The sequence below is a fragment of the Schistocerca americana genome, chromosome 3, assembly GCF_021461395.2.
Source record: "Schistocerca americana isolate TAMUIC-IGC-003095 chromosome 3, iqSchAmer2.1, whole genome shotgun sequence".
Classification (NCBI taxonomy): domain Eukaryota; kingdom Metazoa; phylum Arthropoda; class Insecta; order Orthoptera; family Acrididae; genus Schistocerca; species Schistocerca americana.
This window is the reverse complement of record NC_060121.1, coordinates 427,191,800-427,218,277: the sequence shown is the minus strand read 5'-3', so window position 1 is coordinate 427,218,277 and position 26,478 is coordinate 427,191,800. Positions and strand designations below refer to the sequence as shown.

General features: G+C 43.9%; 1 protein-coding gene across 1 annotated transcript in view; it reads left to right on the top strand.

Moving 5' to 3' along the window:
- Positions 1 to 26,478, top strand: part of LOC124606135 (solute carrier family 22 member 7-like) — a 60,097-nt gene that overhangs the window by 15,504 nt on the left and 18,115 nt on the right. The window contains exon 2 of the mRNA XM_047138099.1: positions 10,844 to 11,001. Within this exon, the coding sequence (XP_046994055.1) occupies positions 10,844 to 11,001 (158 nt within the window). The remainder of the gene's footprint in view (positions 1 to 10,843; positions 11,002 to 26,478) is intronic.

Below are 26,478 nucleotides of genomic sequence, written 5' to 3'. Positions count from 1 at the left end.
GAATTTTATAAGGCGTGAGTATGCTGCTTCCCTACAAGCCGTTTGAAGTATTTAGAAATTTAATACACTTTCTCGGTATTTTCTTCTATAACCTTTGGTTTCCACCGCCACCACTTGTACGTTATTAAAATTAGTGTGAACGTCACATTTCTCGTGATTTCCGCTGCTGCAGGTTTCACATTTATTTCAGCAGCGTATGACGTTTGTGTCCCTTAACATATTCTTTAACAATCCTTTCCCTTCCGCCTGTACGCAACTTGCAGCAACTAAACATCATTTTACATCATTTTATGGACGCCCACAATGTTGAGGTAGTCTGGTGCATCAGTTTAATGACCGGAAAAAGCCTTCTGTTTTGTTTTTACTGAAGAAAGAGGTCTCTATAAGAATTCTGCTTATGCGATCAGTGACCCAAGAAACAAACTGTAACTTAACAGATAAAGAACTCTTTCCGTTTAGCATTATGGACCGCAGAAAAAATTTTAGTGCACCCATTTAGAGGTTTCCAATTCACTCAAACTTCATTGTTTCAGTAGTGAATATGGAGTACATGATATGATTGCATTTACAGATCACTATCTCAAACGGGTGAGAGGAATCAGATATCAAGCCATGCTGAAACACCCATACTAGTATATGGTGTAGCCTTCACGAGCGGCAATGCAGGTACTGAGTCTGGCATCCGCTCGATCCTACAGAGGGCGAATACTGTCCTGGGATACGTTACGCCACGCCTGCTCAACCTTCTAACATTCTGCGTGGTGTCTGTTTCTTCTAAGTCGTGTCTCTCTACCACCTGCTCGCAACGACGCTCTGAGCGTGTTTTTTAAGGAAATGACTAGGTTGAACCTGGGACCTGTTGCTGGTAATGAGACGCCAAACCACACATGACATGTAGAGTTCAGAAGAGTTCAGTGAGACTAGCGATGATGTAATCAAATACTTAATGATTTCAGCATCAACTCCACTGCACTCCGTGTAAAAGAATGTTAATACTAATTAAATTTAGTGGGAGGGGTTCAAGGCTTTCCTATTTTTAGTTAGCTGGTAAAATAACGTCGAAAAGTCAGTTAAGTTTACAACTGGAATTTTTATTCTACTCACAAAACATTGTTTATAAATTGTACTATTGATAAAAGGAAATATTTTAATACAGGATGTTAAAAACCAACTGCGTTCAACAAAAATGTGAACGAATATTCCCTGAATGGGTTTCCAAGTTCTGTAATGGATATAAGGATGACCTATGCCATATCACATCTATAATCTAGGTTTAAATTAAGTTTCATAAAAGAGAAAACTATTAAAAATGGTCTACAGTGACCTTCAATTATCTTTAATTACTTATTTAACTTGTCATAAATAACAGTGGCTGATGTGGCTTCTCAGTAATTATATAACAGAAAAATCATCGCGTTTCAGATTTTAACTTCAAGTAGCAAATGTGAACGCCACAAAGTTTAATTGACGATCGACACTAGTATTACATAAAAGGGGGATGTAACAGATGTGACTTCTGCATTTCTGAGTGAAGCCTTATGCACTCTTTTGCGGCGTCGTGTGTGTTCATTACCTTGTCAGTGGTTAGGCAGCGTCAGGGGCGGTGGGCGGCGCAGCTCCACACACTTCTCTGTCTTGGTAGCAACTCTCATGAACTTATCCTTACTACTGTTTACCGAAGTTGGTTTAAGAAAAAGGTATCTGTCTGTGTATCAACTGGCCAATCGGCGTCTCAATGTTAACCGTAAGCTCCGCCTGCAAAAATTCTGTCTATCCAATGAGAAACGTTATCCTTTTCGTGGTGGGGCAATGTTTTTAACGTTTGCAACGTAACAGAGACACGGAAAAGTCTAACGCTAAAACTTGCAGATGGTGTGGCCCTTTTGGTGTTATCGTAATATCTATACTGTTCTTCTGGAGGGCTCTATCTTTTAAGATGTGCTGGGGTATGGACCTCCTGGCAGTCGGCCGGCGATGTGGGTGTCCCATTGCCCCGCTCTTACCGTAGGGACTTCTAGCCTACACGGCTCTCCTCTCGACCTCTGTTCTCGTTTCTCCCCTCGGAACTGCATCTGTTTCACGGTGGGAAGGTATGACATGAATTTAGGCGTTCTTGTGTTAGTCTGTGGTATTCCATTTGACACTCATTGATCGTATTGATTTGGTTAATATAATGTCAGGATTTATTCGGAGCTATGTGACATATTGCGGGATTTGCTATCATGTCATGGTTTTCATGGAAGGTGTTGGATTTGCCTGACACCTTACAACCTGTTCACGTAGTTCTGTAAAAGTTGTTAACTGACGAATCGTACGAGTCACCTCCAGTGCCATCACATCCTACACGTGCTCGATTGAAGACAACTCCAGAGATGGTACTGGCCAGGGAAGTTAGTGCGCGTCATGCAGAGTACATTGACTCTCACAGGAAGTGTGTGGGCAGGCATTATTCTGCTGGAACAACACATAACTACCCTGTTGCAAGAACGGCAAAAGAACGGGTCTAACAGCATTCTGCACGCACCAAGAGCTGGTTCGTGTCCCCTCCAGTAACAGCATTGGTGAACGAATGTTCTAGCTTATACCATCCCAAACCATAAGGCCTGCGGTAGGGACAGTGTGTCTTGCATGAATGCATTCCACTAGATAGCGCTCCTCTGGTCTACATCGTACAAGCAAACACCATCACTTGCGAGCAGGCAGAATCTGCTTTCTTCGCTGAAGATCAAAGTGTGCCATTCCATCTTACAAGTGATCCTCTAATGGCAACAGTCGAGCCATAAATATCGATGCTGTAGCGTAAGTGGTAGACGGGCTAGAGGTGTGCGTGACCGTTTCCCCACTGCTAATAACCGGGTCACACAGCTCGTGTTGACACGTCTAGACTCACAAGTCCTCTTATCTGTGCTGTGGTAGCTGTACAATCTGCCACTGCTGCCCTTGCAATACGATGATCCCGGCGGGCGTTTGTGCTATGCGGTCATCCAGAACCTCGTCTACAGGTGTGAGAATGTTCACGTGACCACTGATACCAGCATCGTTACGCACCTGACGCAGAACGTCCAAACTGTGTGGCAGTTCTCCGAAGGATCCATCCCGCCACTCGGAAAGCAACAGTTTGACGCGTTTCAAACTCGTTCAGCTGGCTGTAGGAAGCACAAGTTCGTCCCTGTGGCGTGGTTGCCTGCATGCCTCACTAGTCTGAACTACACGGAGCCTTCTGGCTGTGAGCATTCCCTATTAAAGTTTACACACAGATGGCGCTCTTGTAGGTATGCCCCTACACTATCTGTTATCGGGTTACGTGGAAATCAATATCAGTATATCTTCTATCTCCAAATGGCATAGGCCATCATCGGATCGAAATCTATGTCGTCTTGCCAAGGGTATTCCAAGGGTACTAAATTGTTTTCCGGCATCCTATTACACTACTGGCCACTAAAATTGCTACACCACGATGATGACGTGCTACAGACGCGAAATTTTACCGACAGGAAGAAGATTCCGTGATATGCAAATGATTAGCTTTTCAGAGCATTCACACAAGGTTGGCGCCGGTGGCGACACCGACAACGTGCTGACATGAGGAAAGTTTCCAACCGATTTCTCATACACAAACAGCAGTTGACCGGCGTTGCCTGGTGAAACGTTGTTCTCATGCCTCGTGTAAGGAGGCGAATTGCATGTCATCACGTTTCCGACTATGATAAAAGGTCGGATTGTAGCCTATCGCGATTGCGGTTTATAGTATCGCGACATTGCTGCTCGCGTTGGTCAAGATCCAATGACTGTTAGCAGAATATGGAATCGGTGGGTTTAGGAGGGTAATACGGAACGCCGTGCTGGGTCCCAACGGCCTCGTATCACTAGCAGTCGAGATGACAGGCATTTTATCCGCATGGCTGAAACGGATCCCTGATTCAACAGATGGGGACCTTTGCAAAACAACAACCATCTGCACGAACAATTCGACGATGTTTGCAGCAGCATGGACAATCAGCTCGGAGACCATGGCTGCGGTTACCCTTGATGCTGCATCACAGACAGGAGCGCCTGCGATGGTGCACTTAAAGACGAACGTGGGAGCACGAATGGCAAAACGTCATTTTTTTCGGATGAATCCAGGTTCTTCTTACAGCGACATGATGGTCGCATCTGTGTTTGGCGACATCGCAGTGAACGCACATTGGAAGCGTGTATTCGTCATCGCCATGCTGGTGTATCACCCGGCGTGATGGTGTGGGGTGCCATTGGTTACACGTCTCGGTCACCTCTTGTTCGCATTGATGGCACTTTGAACAGTGGACGTTACATTTCAGATGTGTTACGACCAGTGGCTCTACCCTTCATTCGATCCCTGTGAAACCCTACATTTCAGGAGGATAATACACGACCGCATGTTACAGGTCCTGTACGGGCCTTTCTGGATACAGAAAATGTTCTACTGCTGCCCAGGCCAGCACATCCTCCAGATATCTCACCAATTGAAAACGTCTGGTCAATGGTGGCCGAGCAACTGGCTCGTCACAATACGCCAGTCACTACTCTTGATGAACTGTGGTATCGTGTTGAAGCTGCATGGGCAGCTGTACCTGTACACGTCATCCAAGCTCTGTTTGACTCAATGCCCAGGCGTATCGAAGCCGTTATTATGGCCAGAGGTGGTTGTTCTGGGTAATGATTTCTCAAGATCTATGCACCAAAATTGCGTGAAAATGTAATCACACGTCAGTTCTAGTATAATATATTTGTCCAATGAATACTCGTTTATCATCTTCATTTATTCTTGGTGTAGCAATTTTAATGGCCAGTAGTGTGATATTTCAAAGCCCACTTTACGGACAGTCCATCATAGCCATTGGCCTGAGCTGCCTTCTTTAAGAAATCCAACTCGTATCCCAGGCTATTGTCGTTGTTGATATCGGAGGCACGAGAAGACAAATTTTTCAGCACTTCTTGCTTCTGGGTTGGGTGATGGTGCGAAGTGGCATCTAAATACCTATTATTTGTGTTAGTAGTTTTTCTGTTTGCTCTGTATCCTAGAGTATTGTTAGGTACACGAACAGATCTAGTAACAGGTGGCAGACCTCGCTCTCAACCTACAAGATAAAGTTGATAAAGGAGTGAAACTCAGTTACGAAACTGAAGAACTCTCCAAGGTCTTCTTTGGAGTGAGGTGTATCTTGAACGTGTCATCTGCGAAGTGGAGCAAACAGGAAGACTTTAAAGGAGCATTACTTAATGCCCGTTAATCGAAATATTTCATGAAATTGTCATCTGCTATCGGTGATATGTGTGAGCTCATAGGAACACCGTCAGATTACTCGTAAAATTTTACTCTATTTTTAAAATAGCTCAATCGAATGCTAAATTTAATCATTTCATAAACATGTGGTGCAACTTTCGAGCTTATTGTATCCATTATATCTAATTCTGGAGTGTTAGTAAGTAAAGATTTCACATCGAAGCTTACAAGAATGATACTTGCGGATATCTTCACTGCCGGCCGAAGTGGCCGTGCGGTTAAAGGCGCTGCAGTCTGGAACCGCAGGACCGCTACGGTCGCAGGTTCGAATCCTGCCTCGGGCATGGATGTTTGTGATGTCCTTAGGTTAGTTAGGTTTAACTAGTTCTAAGTTCTAGGGGACTAATGACCTCAGCAGTTGAGTCCCATAGTGCTCAGAGCCATTTGAACCATTTGATATCTTCACTATTCGTACAACTTCTAAAAAAAGTTTTGAAGTGTCTTTTTTTCCTGTTAGAGGTGTTAGTTTTCCAGATAAATGACTATCTAAAAAGTAAATTGGCTAGTTGGTCTTATTCACTATTAGTGTCAAAGGACACGATTCGTCATCTATCATGGATAGGCCATACATAGTTTGTCCACAGAGAGGGCTTTTGAACAAAATATTAATTATGCTAATAGCAATGACGAGGACCGTCTTCTCATTCAGTTTAGCTACCGTTTGTTTCTCGTGTCACTGACCGCATGAACAAAATTGTATGCAAGAATGATATACACACCCCTTTCTTCAGCAAGAACGAGGTAGAAGACCATTTCCAACACAAAACGGTTGCAACTGATTACTTCCACACTGCTGGCGTCTACAAAATGGCGTGTGGCTGCTCTAAAGTGTATACAAACGAAACAAGAAGGACTGAAGAACGTATTAAGGAAAACGGACATCACACGAGGCAGAAAATATGTGGGAAAACTGCTGTGGCGGAACATCACGATAACTGTGCCCTTGACATTGATTTCAATAACGTAAGCGGGCTGGCTAAAGAAACTTTTATAAACGAAAATTCAGAGAAGCAATTCAAGATTCTAAGAACGAATGCAGCTTCAATAGAGACGACGGCTTTAGTCTTTAGGCTTCGTGATTCCCCGAGATCAAGAAAGTGAATACGTGGTCGCTGTATATGAGGAATGTAATCATCGTCCAGGAAGCCACCTCCATGGACAATAATATTGTTGATTCACATTCTGCCCCGTTTACTCTGCGCGTTTCGCTTCTGTCCGCTGACGGTGATTCACCAATAGCAACAGAAAGAATACTTAGCAGTAACCCTTCTAGAGCATAATTGCTGGAAAGATCCTTCCCTAAACTGTGACGGTGACCCAACAATGCTACCCATAAGAATCTTAGCAAATAAATCCACTTCTCTCGCATTAGCGTGGGAAACTTCACTTACTGTGCAAAGAAGAAGGCCTACCAATGGTAGCCACTACAATTTCACCCAGTAATCCCAATGCTCAAGCTTAAACACGGGGAAGCCCCGTTCTATAACAGGACGGGACGCCGGTCTTTGACAGTGTTCAGATGACCACGGATACCACAAGATCCTAAAGAAGACCCCAAAGGAAGGGTCGAATCGTCGATCGTATGGAAGTAGTACGACACGGCCCAAGAACCCTGAAGACTTTAGCATCACTAAAGTCACTACAACCAGTAATTCATCAATGACCTTAGCCGGCCGCGGTGGCCGTGAGGTTCTAGGCGCTTCAGTCCAGTACGGCACGACTGCTACGGTCGCAGGTTCGAATCCTGCCTCGGGCATGAATGTGTGTGATGTCCTTACGTTAGTTAGGTTTAAGTACTTCTAAGTTCTAGGGGACTGATGACCTCTGATGTTAAGTCCCATAGTGCTCAGAGCCATTTGAACCATTTTGAGCCATCAATGACATTATATATAAGTCCGAAATGTTTTTCAAGTAACCTGCAGTCAGTTACTTAGTTTTGTTTTTTCTATTGCTCTATTGATGACAGACAAATGACAAAACCCTCGAAAGAAAATAAATGAAGGGCAGAATGATTCCTACCAGGTGTTACTCGTCGCGGTTTTCGTCTGATGTCCTTCAAGCTCAGGTATCCCGTTATTAATTTAGATATATAGCGGACAACTAGAAGAGCGTAGTCAGTATCATGTTTTCATATCTTTATTTCATAGTGCCCTAACTAATTCTCACATTTATATAACAATATAAACGCAGGAATCTAAGCAATATGAGTTTCTTGGTTGCTCATATCAATTCAGTGTCTTTTAGGAAGCACTGAAAATTTCTCAGTGATTCGTCGATAGTTATTTTCGGGTCGAAAATGATAACATTTGGAGTTATTTTAAATGAGTGTAATGTGTGTAACATATTTCCTGAGTAGGTACCGTACCTGCAGTGCCAGTTTTGAGGGAAAACAGAGTACCCATCAACAATTGCTAGACTCTCTTCACTTTATTCAAAACGATTTCCACTACATGGTTGTAGAAATGTGGGAGTCGGCGAAAGTCACATCCCGTGAGTAGGGTGGAAGTTCCCTAGAATACGGAATTCTAATGTTTCTGTTTTCTCACTGTCATACTATGTTGGTACGGTATCTGATTTTTTTTCCCTTTCTGTTAAATCCTTAAGCCTCGAATTTCGGATTCACCTGCCCTAGAAAACTCACTTTGTATTTGCCAGTCATTTTTGTGTTTTGCTGAAAATATTTATTCATGACAGAAAAATATTGGCCACAATTCCACAATTTTAAACCCCCCTTGTCATATTCTTCAGACGGCTTTGCTAGCGTAATGTTAGAATCATCAGTATCTTCGGCAGTTATTACCTGGTAAATGGGAAGTAGGAGTGGTTCAAAAAGTGGTTCAAATGGCTCTGAGCACTATGGGACTCAACGTCTGCGGTCATTAGTCCCATAGAACTTAGAACTAGCTAAACCTAACTAACCTGAGGACATCACACACATTCATGCCCGACGCAGGATTCGAACCTGCGACTGTAGCGGTCTCGCGGTTCCAGACTGCAGCGCCTAGAACCTCACGGCCACTTCTGCCGGTCGGAGTAGGAGTGGGTATAGTTTATTGTCAGATAGCGACATTTCCACAAGGCTACATTTACTCTTCCGTGTCTTAAATACTTGAAGTCCAATATTTGGTCACCAGACCTTTGCCTAACAATGGCGTAGTCAAGCTGCGATCTGATCATATCTGTCAAACATTTTCAAATACAGGCTTTTTTTACAGTAAGGGAGTGTCTGTATTTAACAGTGGCTGTATACTGTTATGCTGTGTTCCTTCGAACTGGCATCCAAGTCAGAAGGAACGAACACTGCGGACGGTGGTTGGCGTCTTAAATTATGAAATGCATTGGCAAGCAGCGAATACGATTGTACAACGGCTATGTGATTTACTAGTAACATATGATAAGTTGTGCCAGACTGAGACTCGACCCGGGATTTCCCGCTTTGAGCCACCTGTATCCTTAACCACCCCGGCCAGCGAAATTTCATTTGTCCTAGTGTCTGCGTCCCATAGTGCTCGCATTCAAATGATGTGATTCCCGTGCAGGGAGAGACTTTCTTTTCCTAGTCAGATTGACTTGCACTGGCATGAAATACAGTAGGGCAGTATTTTGCAATACGATTCGTACATACATGTCCGAAGGAACATTGCATCGAACTATATACACACAGTAAAATGTAGATAATGTCTTACAGTATTTCATACCAAATCAAGGCATTATGACGAGCAAAACAATATTCATCCCTGTGCTGGAATCATACGAGTTTTTATGCGAACACTATGGGACGTAGACACTCGGAAATATGGAAATTCGGGTGGGGCCTGGAAGCGTGATCGGATGGCCGAGGTGGGTAATGCGACCACCTGCGTAGAGCGGTCCGGTACAAACTTTCATATGTTACTAGTGAACCGTATAGCCCTTGTGCAGTCGTATTCACAGTTTGTGAATGCATTTCATAAGACCCTTTCTTCTTATGATTTTTAAGAAAGCGGACCAGCTGAGATACCGCCTAACACGAAAGCTTAGCGATAAAATTGTATGTCACAAGATGTTTGTATGTTTATATATATTTAATCACTTCATCAACCGGCTCATTTTTTTCTCCCAGCTGTACTAATAACTCATGGCCATGAACTTGTACAATTTCAGTTGACGCTGGCATCATTCAACACCTGAGAATAACTATGTTGTCAGAAATAGAGTACTTTCTCATTCGCTTTTCTATTTGTAACAATATCTGCACTTGTTATACATCATACGCTGCTGCTGTTATTATTGCCGTATCTGCCCTTTAGTCATACCAGTGAGGTTGAGCCAGTTTGCATGGCAGGTCACCTAACGAACCGACTACTCGTATTGGAGGTGGAGGATACTGATAACAATTTCTTCATTTGAGAAACCTTATTAAGTAGGTATTTGTGCATCCTGCAACGTGAAATTTCAGTTCGTTACAAGGAAACACCCATTTCCTTTATATCAGTCTCCTCTTTATGGAAAGGACATGCTGTTGAGCAAGGTAACTTTGAATGCGTGATTGAGAATGAGATTACACATTTCCACAGAAAAAAATAAACAGCTTAAAAATTTTACAAAACGAAATAACGTATGTGTGCCATATCGTACAGAAAAATCTTAATGTTGTTGATGTGGGCAGTTCTAAATTTCTACCTTCGAACTGTGTTACTTTGGCTTAAGACATATTCCAGACAAAACGGCATTGGTAGAGAATGAAACTGTAATGTGAAAATAGGTGACTGGTAACATGAGTTAAAATTTTAGTCTTAAGCTAGAGACACGTTTCTTTCTGTGTTTTTGCATGCTGTAGTCAGTGAGAATAAACGGTTTCCTGCAGGTATCTCAGCCTACCGATGAACCACAATATTACTATTTCCTATTAAACGATACGTTTTATTGAATACAACGTTTGACAATCACCAGACACTGCGTCACAGAAGAAGCCGTCATCAGCCATCAATAATGACGATCATCTTTCTTGCTGGAAACTTCTCCGCAGAAAACTCATTTTACATGAGTAGGAGGCCAACACACTAGACGATACAGTAATGATAAATTTACGAGACAGAGCTCTGAACCTTGAAAAGGTATACTAAAAACTATCAGAAAACAATTGTTTTATTTTATCAGCCAATGAAATTATTATTCCACACATAAAGTGAAAAGGATTACAAATGATTACAGTAAAAAAAAATTAGTAATAAGGTATCGTGGTTTAATGGTGCTGTAATTAGTACGTATCATCATATCAAATGTCATGGTCAATGAATTGATAAGAAATTTCTTTATCAAGATGATCAGAGCGGGTTCGAGAACATTTTTCCACAGAACCGACTCATATTTGATACCCTTCCCCCTCCTCCATTCCCCTCGGGCACTTCCACTAATCACTAACAGCGATATCCTCTGCATACAAATCATGCACTTCGGCGCCGCCTTCAGCTGGGAGCCGCAAGCTGTTCCTTGTTTCGTTTTTGCTTTATACCGACCCTGTTCTCTGCTTTCTCCAAATCTCTTTTTCTGTTTCAGATTTGGACGAAGGATACAGTACCTGGTAGGCCTGAGTGCTACGTCGTTGTCCCAGATACTGCTCCCCTTATCAGCTTCTGTGTTTCCACTCTACATTGTACTTTCCGCAGTCTCTGAGGGTGCACACTTGCCTATGGGGGAAGCAATCATGGCGACCGGTGAGTTAAGCTGGATTCGTAATAGAAAAACAGAAATCTATCCTACACATGTGTTTCAGTTTAGCGACTCTTATGTTCCATTCTAATTCACTATGCTCAGTTCGCCTGTAGCAAGACTTTAGTTCGTTTGTGCTCACTTGGAGAAGACTGTCGCTCTAAAATAATTGGGGAAGTGCCAGAAGAGCTGAGTAGCTTGTTGCAGCAAGGAGCAGAGCGTGGTAATAACAGTTCTACCATGGCGAAGATAGGTGTACGAGTTGGCCACGGTACGGTATAGGTGACCCACTTTCTGTATTTATTGTGAGACGAGTCGGTCGGGAAGTGATTGATGAATACCAGCAGCACCTCGTTGACTATGCCCTGTGGGTTGAACTGTGTGATGTCAACGTTGCTGTACTTCAGTCGCCGCGCGGGATTAGCCGAGCGGTCTTGGGTGCTGCAACCATGGACTGTGCGGCTGGTCCCGGCGGAGATTCGAGTCGTCCCTCGGGCATGGGTGTGTGTGTTTGTCGTTAGGATAATTTAGGTTAAGTAGTGTGTAAGCTTAGGGACTGATGACCTTAGCAGTTAAGTCTCATGAGATTTCACACACATTTGAACATTTTTTGTACTTCAGTCGATATGAGAACAAATACAACTTCTTTGACGGGCAACAACGTGCAGTTAAGCAACTCTGGGCTCAAAAATGAGTGCTGCCGTTGTTTGTTTTGTTTCTAATGGGACAATTGTTGAAGTGGTTTACAGATGTGGTAGGGATGGGCAGTTATGTTTAAGAACCGATTAACTGGCCTTTCCGCTTATTTAAGTGAACCTAAGCATCACATCGATCAGTTGTGTCATACTCTGTCCGAATAGGCCTTGGAAGACCCAACGGTACCGACCGGCCGCCGTGTCATCCTCAGTCCACTGGCATCACTGGATGCGGATTTGCAGGGGCATGTGGTCAACACACCGCTCTTCCGGCCATAGGTCAGTTTGCGAGACCAGAGCCGCTCCTTCTCAATCAAGTAGCTCCTCAGTTTACCTCACAAGGGCTGAGTGCACCACGCTTGCTAACAGCGCTCGGCAGACCAGATGATCACCCATCCAAGTGCTAGCCCAGCCCGAACTTCGGTGATCTGACGGGAACCGTTGTTACCACTGTGGCAAGGCCGTTGGGTAATTGTATCACAGTAATCGATTATTCCATTAATTGTTGTTTCAAGACTTTGTTTTTAGATCTATAAAATATTCCCTCTTCCTTGAGGCACTGCCTTATTGTAGCACCGACTATGAGTGCAGGAGAGTTTGAGTGTTCTGGAGAAGCTGAGATCGGTAACGTAGCTACTGGCAGGTCTTAGCTAGCTAGACAGGTCTCAGCAGAGCCAGACAAAGCGTGCCTCACAACGATCCATCTTCCTTTACTTTCCTCTCCCTTCCTATTCCTTATCACCTCCTGATTTCTCTTCCACCGCATACTTTAGCGGCGTAGGCGGCGGGCAACGCCGATAGACAAAGGCTAACGGCTTCTCTATCGATGGGGTAGGGCAGTAGTCCGAAACACGTTCGAGGAAGCATTAGGATAAATGACTCGATGATTAGTGTTGAGGGGTATACTGAAGTCGAACAGATATATCCACTGAAAAGTATCCACTTCACTCCAGTAAAGTTTTAGGCAGACTTGATATGTGAGTGTCAAGGAAGTGAATCCTGTCCCTTGCCAGGAAGGTTGAGGGCGAGCGGCTGGCTCCTTAAAACTGATCCTTTCGGCTAGGTTATGACAACACAAACAGGAGCGCCCCTTGCCCTCCAGGTTTGTGGCTTGCCGTTGACCTAAAAACCCTAAACCAGAAAAGTTTAATCAAGTTAATCAGTCTCGGATACCAGATAGATTAATTGAATACAAACGTAGCAAATAAGAAGAATATCTACTTGGAATGTCCAAAGCCCCAACCGTACAGGGCCCTCTTCAGCATTACAGAAAATCGGATGTGTAGGCAAACAGGTATGCGAAGCAGGAACACTACAATTTTTTATGGAGGAGGATCCAAAAGACAAATTGTGATGGATTTTGTATAAGTACGTACATGGTAAATCAAGTAAAGCAGTTAAAAACTGTGAGCAAGCGTTTGTCATACAGTTAATCAGAAAAGCTATGACGCAACCTTCACAAACGTTCATGCCCCTACTGAAGGCACACGACGAAAAAATATATGAAGGGATAGATCGAGTTTACGAAGAAATCTCTAAAAGAGACACATACATACTTCCAGGTGATTTCACCGGCAAAGTAGACAATGAAAATATCTGTTCTCCGACCGCAGGAAAGTACAGCTTGCACGGAGAAACCAATGATAACGGCTTCAGGATGGTAACATTTGCCGCTAAAGGGAACATGGTTATCAGCTCGACAACATTCCGAACAGGAAATTCATCTAGAAACAAGGTGCTCAACTGATGGAAAAACCGCCAGTCAGACAGATCAATTAATGACAGACATGCAGCAGAGGAAAATAGTGAAATATGGTCCAGCACGTCACGGTGGGACTGACCATTTCATGATTCGGAAAAGTTCCGGCTGGGTGCGAACACAAAAAATGGAAACCCAGGGTCTGACATGCCAAAACGAAAAAGTGAGGAAAAACGTAAAGATTCTGCGTTAAAAATAAATAACCAATTCGATGTACCAAAAAATTCAGAAAATGAAGAATACGTGGAGAAGGAATGTCACGCTGTAAAGGCACACGCGTTAATAACGCGCTGTGCAGAAAGAAGAAACAGCAATAAATTAGATCGTTTGATGAGGAATGGGTTGGTTTGGGTTGTTTGGGGAAGGAGACCAGACAGCGAGGTCATCGGTCTCATCGGATTAGGGAAGGATGGGAAGGAAGTCGGCCGTGCCCTTTCAAAGGAACCATCCCGACATTTGCCTGGAGTGATTCAGGGAAATCACGGAAAACCTAATCCAGGATGGCCGGACGCGGGATTGAACCGTCGTCCTCCCGAATGCGAGTCCAGTGTCTAACCACTGCGCCACCTCGCTCGGTAATGAGGAATACGAAGATTTAGTTAAGAGAAGGAAGAAAGCACTTGAGTTATGGCTATAGGATACAGATAATGAAACACTGAAGCAAACATAACCAGAAGCGCGCAGAACGACCATAAGAGTACTGAGAAATGAAGAGAGAAAATACCTAAGAGAAATTCTTGAAAATTTAGAAGTGAATAGCCGAAATCCGGACAGTAAGAGATTCTTTGAACCTGTAAAAACGGCAGGAAAAGGGTTCAAAGCAAGAAGTCAGTACATCAGTGACAAAAATGGAAAATGATCGTGGATGATGAATCAGTCTTAGAGCGATGGAGAGAATATTGCCGTGAGCTACTTTACTGCCCTAAACGAGAGCTATGTTTCAGTGAAAACCAAAAAGAAACAAATAACACAAACTGATATCACGGTGGAGGACATAGTGAAAGCCATATGGAAGTTGAAGAGCAATAAATCGCCATGAGACGACGTGGTCCACGCCGAAGTGTTGAAATATAGAAGACGTATGCTACTGACCGAGCTGTTCACACACATTCAGGTCATCTGGAAGACTGAGGCGTTACCCGACAGCTGTAAGACAGCAGTACTTTGTCCATTATACAAGAGAGGATCAAGATGGATTGCTCTAGCCACTGATGAATCAGTTTATTTAACTTGGCGTATAAGGTACTTTGCCATAACTAAGAACATGGTAAACCTAGTAAAAGGAGTTAAAAGCTGCTGAATCAATAAAATCTTCTCAACAAGCCGCGTCCCTTCCAAGTGATGCGGTTTGTTGAGAAAATTTTATTCGTACATAACTACCACTTTTCAGTTTTGGTAGAAATGTATTCCTATTTAGCATTTATTAGTAAAGTTAATTAACGTCGTTCTTTTCATCACAAATACAGTAGGAAATGTACTCACAAGCACCAACATTTTTTGGGTTCGTGCCTCTCCTTCTGATCAGCAGCTATAGTAACAATTACGACAGAAGCAACGAGGTCTGGTGAAAGCACGTCATAGAGACTTTCCCTTCCAAACACCTTGTTGCAGCAGTTATTTATGAAATGAAACACCCAAAACAAGACTCCGCCACGCAACTTAATTTCGCCCACCGTTTGTCGGTCTAGGAATGAACTTTCAAAGGCTACCGTGTCACAGAGAATGTTTTTCAGGAGCACTTGGTGGTGTGCCGTTTCACAAAAAAATCTGTAAAAAAGCCAAAAGTGTAACAAATGCTTGCAGGAGTACCAACATGTTTACAAAATTCGAACATTGTGGCGGCAATGTCTTAATTCGGCTGAAAAGTGTAAGCATCCTCAGCCAAGGCCTACGGTTTTGTGGACTTCCCGTCATGCAGTAGTACTTTAGTAACTAGTTCTGGATGTACCTAAGTATCAACTCATATTTCTCGAATGGAAGTAAAGGGGCATATTAAGCTTTGTGGACAACATATTAATTAGTTGATCTTCTGTAATCAAGGAAAATATAAATTTATATTAACGGGGGCTGAGTAAAGGTTTTTCTTAAAAAAAAACTTACGTACTCGCATTGGTCCGTAATTAACCTAAACTAAACTGAACTCTGTCAGAACAGGCCTTGGAGGGCCCAACGGTACCGACCGGCTGCCGTGTCCTCCCTTCAGCTCAGGGGCGTCAGTGTATGTGGATACGGAGGGGCACGTGGTCAGCACACCGCTCTCCCAGCCGTTGTCAGTTTTCGTGACCGGAGCCGCTACTTCTCAGTCAAGTAGCTCCTCAGTTTGCCTCACAAGGGCTGAGTGCACCCCGCTTGCCAACAGCGCTCGGCAGACCGGACGGTCACCCATCTAAGTGCTAGACCAGCCCGACGGCTCTTTACTTCGGTGATCTGACGGGAACCGGTGTCATCACTGCGGCAAGGCCGTTAGCAATGGTCCATAGTTAGACCAGTTACTGAAAATTGTTCCCTTTCTTTACGCTAATAAAATATGTCATAAGACGTAAGTCAGTGAACGGCGTATATGGCTAAAATATTCTCTGGAGAAACTGTCCGGTGTGATCCACATCTGGTGCTCGGCACAAATTGAGGATAAAAACTACGAATATGAATGAAAATGAAACTCGATAGACAAAGGATTCAGAAAAGAAAATTACAATGCGCAAACAATATTATAGATGCAATAGTTCTCAATCTTATGAAGTTGCCTTTTGTAAGTTAGACCTACACCTATTTGCAGTTTTCACATGTGAAGTATTTTGATCAAACATTGTTTGCTGAATTCTGACATGTTTGGTGAGACCACACTTTGCACTTATTGCGCAGGATCCAGCTTCCTCCATTGCAGTCATCTCTGTATGTCCCACCACATCACCACATATTTCACAGGCAGTGTGATCGTCCATCGCTCTCTGAACTTTCAGATGACGTTTCATGTCTCCTCTTTCGAGATGTTCCTTCTCTTTTCTTCTTCTATATTTTTTTTCCTTTTCTTCGAACGCCTTTAGGAACTCAAGTGACGTCACACATGAGGATAGACTCGAAGCGTGGCCGTGTAGAAGCACAGGTATTGGTCATTTGGGAGGTACTTTCACAGTGAATTTCACGAACGATCTGTAAAATTTTTGGAATCTGTGTATCCATTTGGTGAAGTGGTCCTCGTTTAACCTGCATCCTGTTTAAATGACCACTGGTGATAGAACTACAGTTCCTGTAGCATATGTAGCGACCACATGCGTTATGTTTTCACTTCTTCCACCACTTTCTCTTATCACCATTGTTTTGCAGCCTTTTCGAGCAACAATTTTCCCACTTTTATTGACCATCGTTACTCCAGTTTCGTCAACGTTGAAGATGTCGCAGCCTGTTACACGGAGTTCCTGAATTGTACCCGTCAGCTTTTCTAAGATCTCCTCATTAGCATTTTCTGTTTCCATGCCGGTGCAGGCGGCAGAAAGATTTTCTGATTGCCGAAGTGTTAAATTCTTCCGCATCATGAAACTCTTGTACCATCGTTTGGACAGGAAGTCATTTTTTAAAACTTTTACCGCTCCCTTAGCATCCACTTCTCCTGCAGTTTTGAGCATTTATGCTCAAACTATGCCACATTTTTTGCAGCTCTACGACAGTTTCGGAAATTTGTTGCTCAACTTCTTCACCGAGTAGAGGTATTGGTCCAGGTCTCTTGTTTCCTAAATGAACAGCTCTATTCACTCTCCTCCGAATAGTATTGAATGGCACTGATTCCATATGTCCTCGCAGCCTGCCTTATCGATAGCCCTCCGTTCTCTACAGCAGTACCTACCCTCTCCAAATCTCCTTCAGTATAATTTCTCTGATTCTGCAAGTAAAAAATAAATGAATAAATAAATAAAAAATTAATTTAAATTAAAATAAAAGAAAACAAGACTCAGAATGAGATTAATAATTTATTGTTATTATACAAGTCTCACAGCTTAGTTTTAAAATTTCTTTGACGTTTGCAACTGTTAACTTAGCTTGATTATTTAAAAAAGTGAATCTTTTGAATATAATTGTTATAAATAACAATGGTTTTAAACATTGTATTAATAATTAGAATATATTCCCACATGATATTCAAAACATTTGACGACATTTTATACACTCTGAATGGGCAATTTATACGTAGGAATACAATTACACTGAAATGCATTTAGATTTTGCGCGCTCTCCAGGCGACGAGTAGTACTGCTGCATGGTTGTCAACAACATTCACGCAAACACAATAGGAAGCATCGATACATGTCTTGAATTTCTTTTTTTGTTTGAACATAAAGATATTTACCTTTATCTTGAATGAATTTTAGTAATGTAAATGAAATAAAGAGAAAATAGCGCCATTGTAAACTTCCTTACCTCAATTTTACTCTCAAAATTCTGTTGAAACTGTGAGAAACAATTTCCGTGTACAGTGCGTTGGCTTCTCCAACTCATTAATACCTGCAACGCCAAGCTGTAGCGCTTAAAAAGCCTACCGACGTAGTCGTCGTTCATGTGGAAAACTACCGGTCCAGTAATCTTGATCCCCAGCTAGTTCCTGATCCTAGTTCCTTATCCTAAGTCAGCGCCCTCACAGAGACCATTTGTGAATTAACAAATCTCTCCATTAATTTGGGCTGAGACACGTCACCACTCTCTAGGAGAGGTACGAGACCCGACTGTGACTGGCGGAGTACCGTTTGGAGGCAGGGTGTGATGTTTCAGGAAATAGGCTCACCACCACTGACGGAACATTTGCTGTTACTTGCAGGTTATCTTACGCTCCGGGAAAAAACGGGACACCCTCAACGACAAAGCCATTTTATTGATAATGTGACAGGCGGCTCATGACTGTGTGACTATATGGTAACAAATTCAGAGCAAATGAATCATACATTAATTGGTGTCTAAGCAGTCACATCAGTACACATTGTATCCCCGCCCCGCACCGCCCCCCCCCCCCCCCCCCACCACCGCCACCACATACACACACACACATTCTGGCGACAGTTCTCGAAGAAAACTACCGTGAAGATCCCGAAACGAAACGTATTCAGCTATAGACTGTCTCAAGCATCTAGCACCTTTTGTTACAATTCGGCAGTGGTTCTAGCGGGCTCTTGAGAAGAGTAAATTCCCGCTTCACCATACCCAATACATGTTAAATTTTCGGAGATCCAGTGATCTTTCTGACCAGCGCAGTCGTACACCTCGAAGAGCACGTTGCTTCGCATCAGCCTGAAGAGGTCGTGCTTTGTCCTGCTGAAGAATCACGTCGCCTGACGAAGTATTCTTAGAAACATGGGGATAACAATCTGTGCAGTTTAGCGGGCACTGGTTACTTTATCATGGTGAAGCAACTAATGTGATTGCGAGTTGTAACTAATAGACGCCCATCCCTTGAATCCAGGATGGGAGCTGTTTGCCCTGGACGAATGCACTCTGGAATAGGCAGCTCACCAGGTCTATGCTGGATACGTCCATCTCTCACGTACAGACAAAATCTATTTATTCCAATCATTGAAGATTACAGAGTGGCTTTCTACTCATCAGTCGACTCTTTCACGGCTCCAGCTAACCGTGCATGCGGTGTCGTGGTGCCTGAGGTTGCCTGGCTAGACACACATTACCTTAGTCTTGCTGCAAGACACAGTTCCAAATGGCTCTTCGTGGCACGCCAAGTGCATCACGTGCCCAAATTTCTTCCCTTGAAGATATTCAGTCGGCCTCTGCTGCTCTCACAATGAGTCGATTTCTAATCGCAACACAGTTACTGTCTGCCGTCCAGATCCTGGTCTGTGGGTGCGAGAATGTTCCATTAACAGCTCTTGAAATCGGCGTCACGCCACCGATACATTATGCCCAACATGTGCAGCAGCCCGTCGATATGTCCAGCCAGCTTCCTGCAGACCAACAATGCAACTCTGTTCATATGGTTGACGTTGTTCAACGAGAGTTTGTACTCATCGACGGGGACGGATCTCCCTTACAATGAGTGTTGCACACACTGCTCTCGTCTAATCTCAGCACAGTTACTGTGAAACGTCCCCTTAGCAAAATTTATGAATTACTATGCTGATAAACCTCTACGTTATTTGATTTTCGAACAGCTGAGAAAAACTGAACGTACGCAGACATTACTCTCTTTACTTGTTCTGATCAACACTAAACTGACGCACAATATTTTTAGCGCAACGCAATCGGTCTTTCAAAAATTCCTACAAAAGAATGGCCCTGACTAACAATAACCTATAACTTTCATGAATCACTTACCTCACAAAAATCTTTGTTACTCGAACTGCTGCTATACAGCGAGCGCTTATACTGCCAGTTAAATAAAAGATTCTAACTACTGAAGGCACTAACTACTGATAGGCATAGTCAGCAAATGAAAGATTTTGATAGAGAACAAACAATGTATTTACCTTAATAATGTTCCAAAGTCATCATATATATATATATATATATATATATATATATATATATATATATATATATATTACAGATTTACTCTTTCTGATGGACACACGTCCAGACCATCCGCTCTCAAAATTCTGCCATTTCTCTCCCCATACCCACCACTGCTGGTGGCTCACCTCCAACTGCGCAGCGCTACGCGCTGTTCACATCCAACTGCCCAACACTACAGTGACGAATTTTCCAACGATGCAAAGCAGCCAAACACTGCAAACAGCACAGTCAGTGATTTTCATACAGAGCGCTACGTGGCGTTACCAACATAAAAACCTAAACAGCCTACTTACAACTGTCTGCAGAGCTAAAACGGCGCACAGACTGGCATCCAGAGACCGTGACAAATAAATCAATAACGTTACAACCCGTCACTATCAACATGCTACACCCTGGTGCCACTGAACCCAGTTCTTGAGGGTGTTGCATGCTTCTTTGACAACGTCTATGTTCTCCTTGTCATTCAGGATACTTCCAGTCAGCATTTGGTGTTGGAAAATCTTTCAGAACTCGTGTATTGTTTTTCAGCTGACGTTTGATACTACGCTTGAGAACAATTCTCAAACTTTTCGATTATTAATTGTTAAACAAGTAAAATACTTACAATACTAAAAAAACAATTTTCATACTAAACTGAAAAAATATTAAATTTACATATTTTAAGAAAACGTGTTGACACAGTTCCGGCTGCCCATTGAGGCGGTAGATAAGCGAATTGTTTTCAGTTTCGCTTGAAATATGCCATAGCATTTCGTTGAATGCTTTTGTACATTCAGTGGTGATTTTTGACTTGAGACAGTGTATTTGTCATTGCTGCGCTGTTAGCTGCCCCACGTATCACATCAGCGCAGACACGTTGTAGCATATGGATATGCGCAGATGTCAGATGTGCGCAAACCAGGAGGTTGAAGTTGGAGGTTTAAGCAAAACTGCTCATATCTATGAACGGAAATGACATCTGCTCAGAGAAATCGTAGCGTGCGGAGAGGAGATCGCCGATGACTGAAGCACGGTACGTGTTTGAGTCAGTTATTTGTTCAGTCTAGTATTTCTGGTCATTTCCAACTCAGTGAATTCCATAATGGTTGAAAGGCGTCAGTGCTTCGGTGAATTCATTGCTGAATTTATTGACATGCGAGTGTGTGCTGCCGGCCGGAATGGCCGAGCGGTTCTAGGCGCTACAGTCTGGAACCGCGCGACCGCTACGGTCACTGATTCGAATCCTGCCTCGGGCATGGATGTGTGTGATGTCCTTAGGTTAGTTAGGTTTAAGTAGTTCTAGGAGACTGATGACGAGAGTAGTTAAGTCCCATAGTGCTCAGAGCCATTTGAACCATTTGAGGGTGTGCTGAAAAGTGACGCCTCCGAATTTTTTTTATGTGAAAACTCTCAAAGTTTCTGAAATGACGCAAATTTTATTAACCTTCTACACCTTTATTCTTCACGTCTCGTGTATTTAAATCTGAATATAGTCATCTTGGCGACGAACATATTTCTCCCAACTAAAGACCAGTTTGTTGATACCTTCACAGTAGAATGTTTGATGTTGTTGATGGAGCGACAACCTCACATCTGCTTGCACCGCTTCATCACTAACAAATTGGTCCTCGAAAGTGTTTTTCACATTTTGGAAACAGGTAGAAACCGAATGAGGCCAAGTCGGAACCGTAAGGACGATGATCGATGAAGGTGTCAGACTGTTGCAGATGACGCAGCGCTCATGTGTGGCCTCGCATTATCATGCTGAAGGAGCGGGTTCTCCACATGTGGGCGAACTCTTCGTATTCGTGCTTTCCGTGGGCCTCGCTATATCTTGCACAATTCACGGTGATGGCTGTAGGTATGAATTCCAAGTGCATCTTACTTTGAACACCCCAGAACAAAGTGGGCATGAATTTGTCTACCAATGGCATGGTTTCAGCGTTTTGGCGTCGGTGATCCTTTATGGCGGAACTCCAATCACGCTCTCTTGCATTCTGTGTCAAAATGGTTAACCCAGCTGTCACCACCTGTCACAGTGTTGTTAAGGAGACCATCACCATCGCTCTCAAAACATAAAAGCAATTACAATGAAATGAACACCCTCAGCTGCTTACAGGCGTTGACATACGTCAACGGGGGCAGATGAAAATCTGTGCCCCCGACCGGGACTCGAACTCGGAATCTCCTGCTTACATGGCAGACCCTCTATCCATTTTTTTGGTCAACTCAGTTCTTTAATTACAGAGGGCAGCTAACCCTCTGACCGAACACGCTGAGCTACCGTGCCGGCGCCCATCTGAGCCACCGAGGACACAGAGGATAGCGCGACTGCAGGGATTTATCCCTGGCAAGCCTCCCGCGAAACCCACTTTCGTAGTGCCCCCGCCCATTATACATACACTCCTGGAAATGGAAAAAAGAACACATTGACACCGGTGTGTCAGACCCACCATACTTGCTCCGGACACTGCGAGAGGGCTGTATAAGCAATGATCACACGCACGGCACAGCGGACACACCAGGAACCGCGGTGTTGGCCGTCGAATGGCGCTAGCTGCGCAGCATTTGTGCACCGCCGCCGTCAGTGTCAGCCAGTTTGCCGTGGCATACGGAGCTCCTTCGCAGTCTTTACCACTGGTAGGATGCCACGACAGTGTGGACGTGAACCGTATGTGCAGTTGACGGACTTTGAGCGAGGGCGTATAGTGGGCATGTGGGAGGCCGGGTGGACGTACCGCCGAATTGCTCAACACGTGGGGCGTGAGGTCTCCACAGTACATTGATGTTGTCGCCAGTGGTAGGCGGAAGGTGCACGTGCCCGTCGACCTGGGACCGGACCGCAGCGACGCACGGATGCACGCCAAGACCGTAGGATCCTACGCAGTGCCGTAGGGGACCGCACCGCCACTTCCCAGCAAATTAGGGACACTGTTGCTCCTGGGGTATCGGCGAGGACCATTCGCAACCGTCTCCATGAAGCTGGGCTACGGTCCCGCACACCGTTAGGCCGTCTTCCGCTCACGCCCCAACATCGTGCAGCCCGCCTCCAGTGGTGTCGCGACAGGCATGAATGGAGGGACGAATGGAGACGTGTCGTCTTCAGCGATGAGAGTCGCTTCTGCCTTGGTGCCAATGATGGTCGTATGCGTGTTTGGCGCCGTGCAGGTGAGCGCCACAATCAGGACTGCATACGACCGAGGCACACAGGGCCAACACCCGGCATCATGGTGTGGGGAGCGATCTCCTACACTGGCCGTACACCACTGGTGACCGTCGAGGGGACACTGAATAGTGCACGGTACATCCAAACCGTCATCGAACCCATCGTTCTACCATTCCTAGACCAGCAAGGGAACTTGCTGTTCCAACAGGACAATGCACGTCCGCATGTATCCCGTGCCACCCAACGTGCTCTAGAAGTTGTAAATCAACTACCCTGGCCACCAAGATCTCCGGATCTGTCCCCCATTGAGCATGTTTGGGACTGGATGAAGCGTCGTCTCACGCGGTCTGCACGAATGCTGGTCCAACTGAGGCGACAGGTGGAAATGGCATGGCAAGCCGTTCCACAGGACTACATCCAGCACCTCTACGATCGTCTCCATGGGAGAATAGCAGCCTGCATTGCTGCGAAAGGTGGATATACACTGTACTAGTGCCGACATTGTGCATGCTCTGTTGCCTGTGTCTATGTGCCTGTGGTTCTGTCAGTGTGATCATGTGATGTATCTGACCCCAGGAATGTGTCAATAAAGTTTCCCCTTCCTGGGACAATGAATTAACGCTGTTCTTATTTCAATTTCCAGGAGTGTATTACTCGCGGTGCGTTGTCGATTCCCATAAGATTACGGGCACTGTTTGTGCATTGGCACAGATGAAGAAGATGGTCAAGTGGCCGGTGAGCCTTAACTATATATATACTATGATGGTATCAGTTGTTTCGGACATGTCCAAAAGAACAGATACCATCTTAGTATATATATCAAAGCAATTGTTAGATGTCGGATCTCCTCTATTACATTCCAGGTGTGAGCATCTGAGGCAGCTGCACTGCATACTTTTCTGTATCGCTTTACTGCAATGATGGCTTGTACACGTTCTCGTGTTGTGGCACACTCACATGAGGGGAAAAAAATTGGAAATTTGTGGTATGGTCTTATGGGAACAAACGGCTGAGGTCATCAGTCCTTAACCTTCCTTAAACTAACTTACGCTGAGGACAACACACACACCCGTACCCGAGGGAGGACTCGAACCTCCGACAGGGGCAGCCGTGCGGACCGTGAAAAGGCGCCCGAGACCGCAGGGCTACCTCGCGCGGCCACTCACATGAGAGCTATGTCTGTGTTATCCGACGATTTTCTCTGATGAATGCAGCATCCCAATTCCGACCACATACGTTGACAATAGCACCACCGTTTCCTTCACTACGAGCACGAACAACACAAAGTCTCAAGTTACTAATGTCGATACGATCATCATTTTACGCAGCTTCCATTCTTTCCTGATTTTCAATTGGAGGTACATATTCTGCGGTTAGAAACTCGATTACAGCACCCTGTTTCTCATTGTCCTAAAAAAATGGTTCAAATCGCTCTGAGCACTATGGGACTTAACCTCTGAGGTCATCAGTCCCCTAGAACTTAGAACTAATTAAACATAACTAACCTAAGGACATCACACACATCCATGCCCGAGGCAGGATTCGAATCTACGACTGTAGCAGTCGCGCGGTTCCAGACTGTAGCGCCTAGAACCGCACGGCCACCCCGGTCGGCTCTCATTGTTCTACATACAGCAGTTATATTACAGGTCGCCATGTCACTTGCAACAATTGGGCAGATGGTTACAACTAGCTTCAGCGAGTCGACCGAGTAATATGCATGACATGTAGTGTCTCAATCAATATTGAAAACAGAATAAAAATTTTGGAGGCATTGCTTTTCAGCACGCTCTTGTTTATAAAAATCACACATGTCTTCAGGAGGTTCAATAATTGTAGAGATTGAAATCAAACACCGGATGCTTATTTTTGGTAACAGAGAAGATGAGAACAATTATCCCATGGCAAACAATAGTAAAAGAAACGCTTGAGAACTTAACAAAGTTAAACTGTCGGAAAGAAAGTCGCAACATCAATAAATAATTAAAGTAGGGTAGTGAAGTTTCGGTAATACATTTGCCCAGGTAACATATTTAAGTGATTAAAATTGCAAGATGACAGGTTAATGTAAGCGTGAGAGAAGCCATTGAAAATTTGAAATGCTGGTAAATTAATAACCGGCGTAATCGCCAAATGTTGAATGCATTGTGTTGTACAGGTGCTGGTGTCACCCTGTGGGACGCACAGCGTGTTGCACTTGGTTGGTTAATACGGGGACAGTTAATGCTCGTCATATTTTCTGTTTTCCGTCGTTCCTTCATGTTCTTGTTGTGGTCTTCAGTCCTGAGACTGGTTTGATGCAGCTCTCCGTGCTACTCTATCCTGTGCAAGCGTCTTCATCTCCCAGTACCTACTGCAGCCTACATCCTTCAGAATCTGCTTAGTGTATTCATGTCTTGGTCTCCCTCTACGAGTTTTACCCTCCACGCGGCCCTCCAATACTAAATTGGTGATCCCTTGATGCCTCAGAATATGCCCTACCAACCGATCCATTGTTCAAGTCAAGTTGCGCTGCAAACTCCTCTTCTCCCCAGTTCTATTCAATACCTCCTCATTAGTTATGTGATCTACCCATCTAATCTTCAGCACTCTTCTGTAGCACCACATTTCGAAAGCTTCTATACTCTTCTTGTCTAAACTATTTATCTTCCATGTTTCACTTCCATACATGGCTACACTCCATACAAATACTTTCAGAAACGACTTCCTGACACTTAAATCAATACTCGATGTTAACAAATTTCTCTTCTTCAGAAAAAATTTCCTTGCCATTGCCAGTCTGCATTTTATATCCTCTCTACTTCAATCATCATCAGTTATTTTGCTCCTCAAATAGCAAAACACGTTTACTACTTTAGGTCTCTCATTTCCTAATCTAATTCCCTCTGCATCACCCGACTTAATTTTACTACATTCCATTATCCTCGTTTTGCTTTTGTTGATGTTCATCTTATACCCTCCTTTCACGACACTGTCCATTCCGTTCAACTGCTCTTCCAAGTCCTTAGCTGTCTCTGACAGAATTACAATGTCATCGGAGAACCTCGAAGTTTTTATTTCTTCTCCATGGATTTGAATACCTACTCCGAACTTTTCTTTTGTTTCCTTTACTGCTTGCTCAATATACAGATTGAATAGCATCGGGGAGAGGCTACAACCCTTTCTCACTCCCTTCCCAACCACTGCTTCCCTTTCATGTCCCTCGACTCTTATAACTGCCACCTGCTTTCTGTACAAATCGTAAATAGCCTTTCGCTCCCTGTATTTTACCCCTGCCACCTTCAGAATTTGAAAGAGAGTATTCCAGTCAACATTGTCAAAAGCTTTCTCTAAGTCTAAAAATGCTAGAAACGTAGGTTTGCCTATCTTTCTTCTA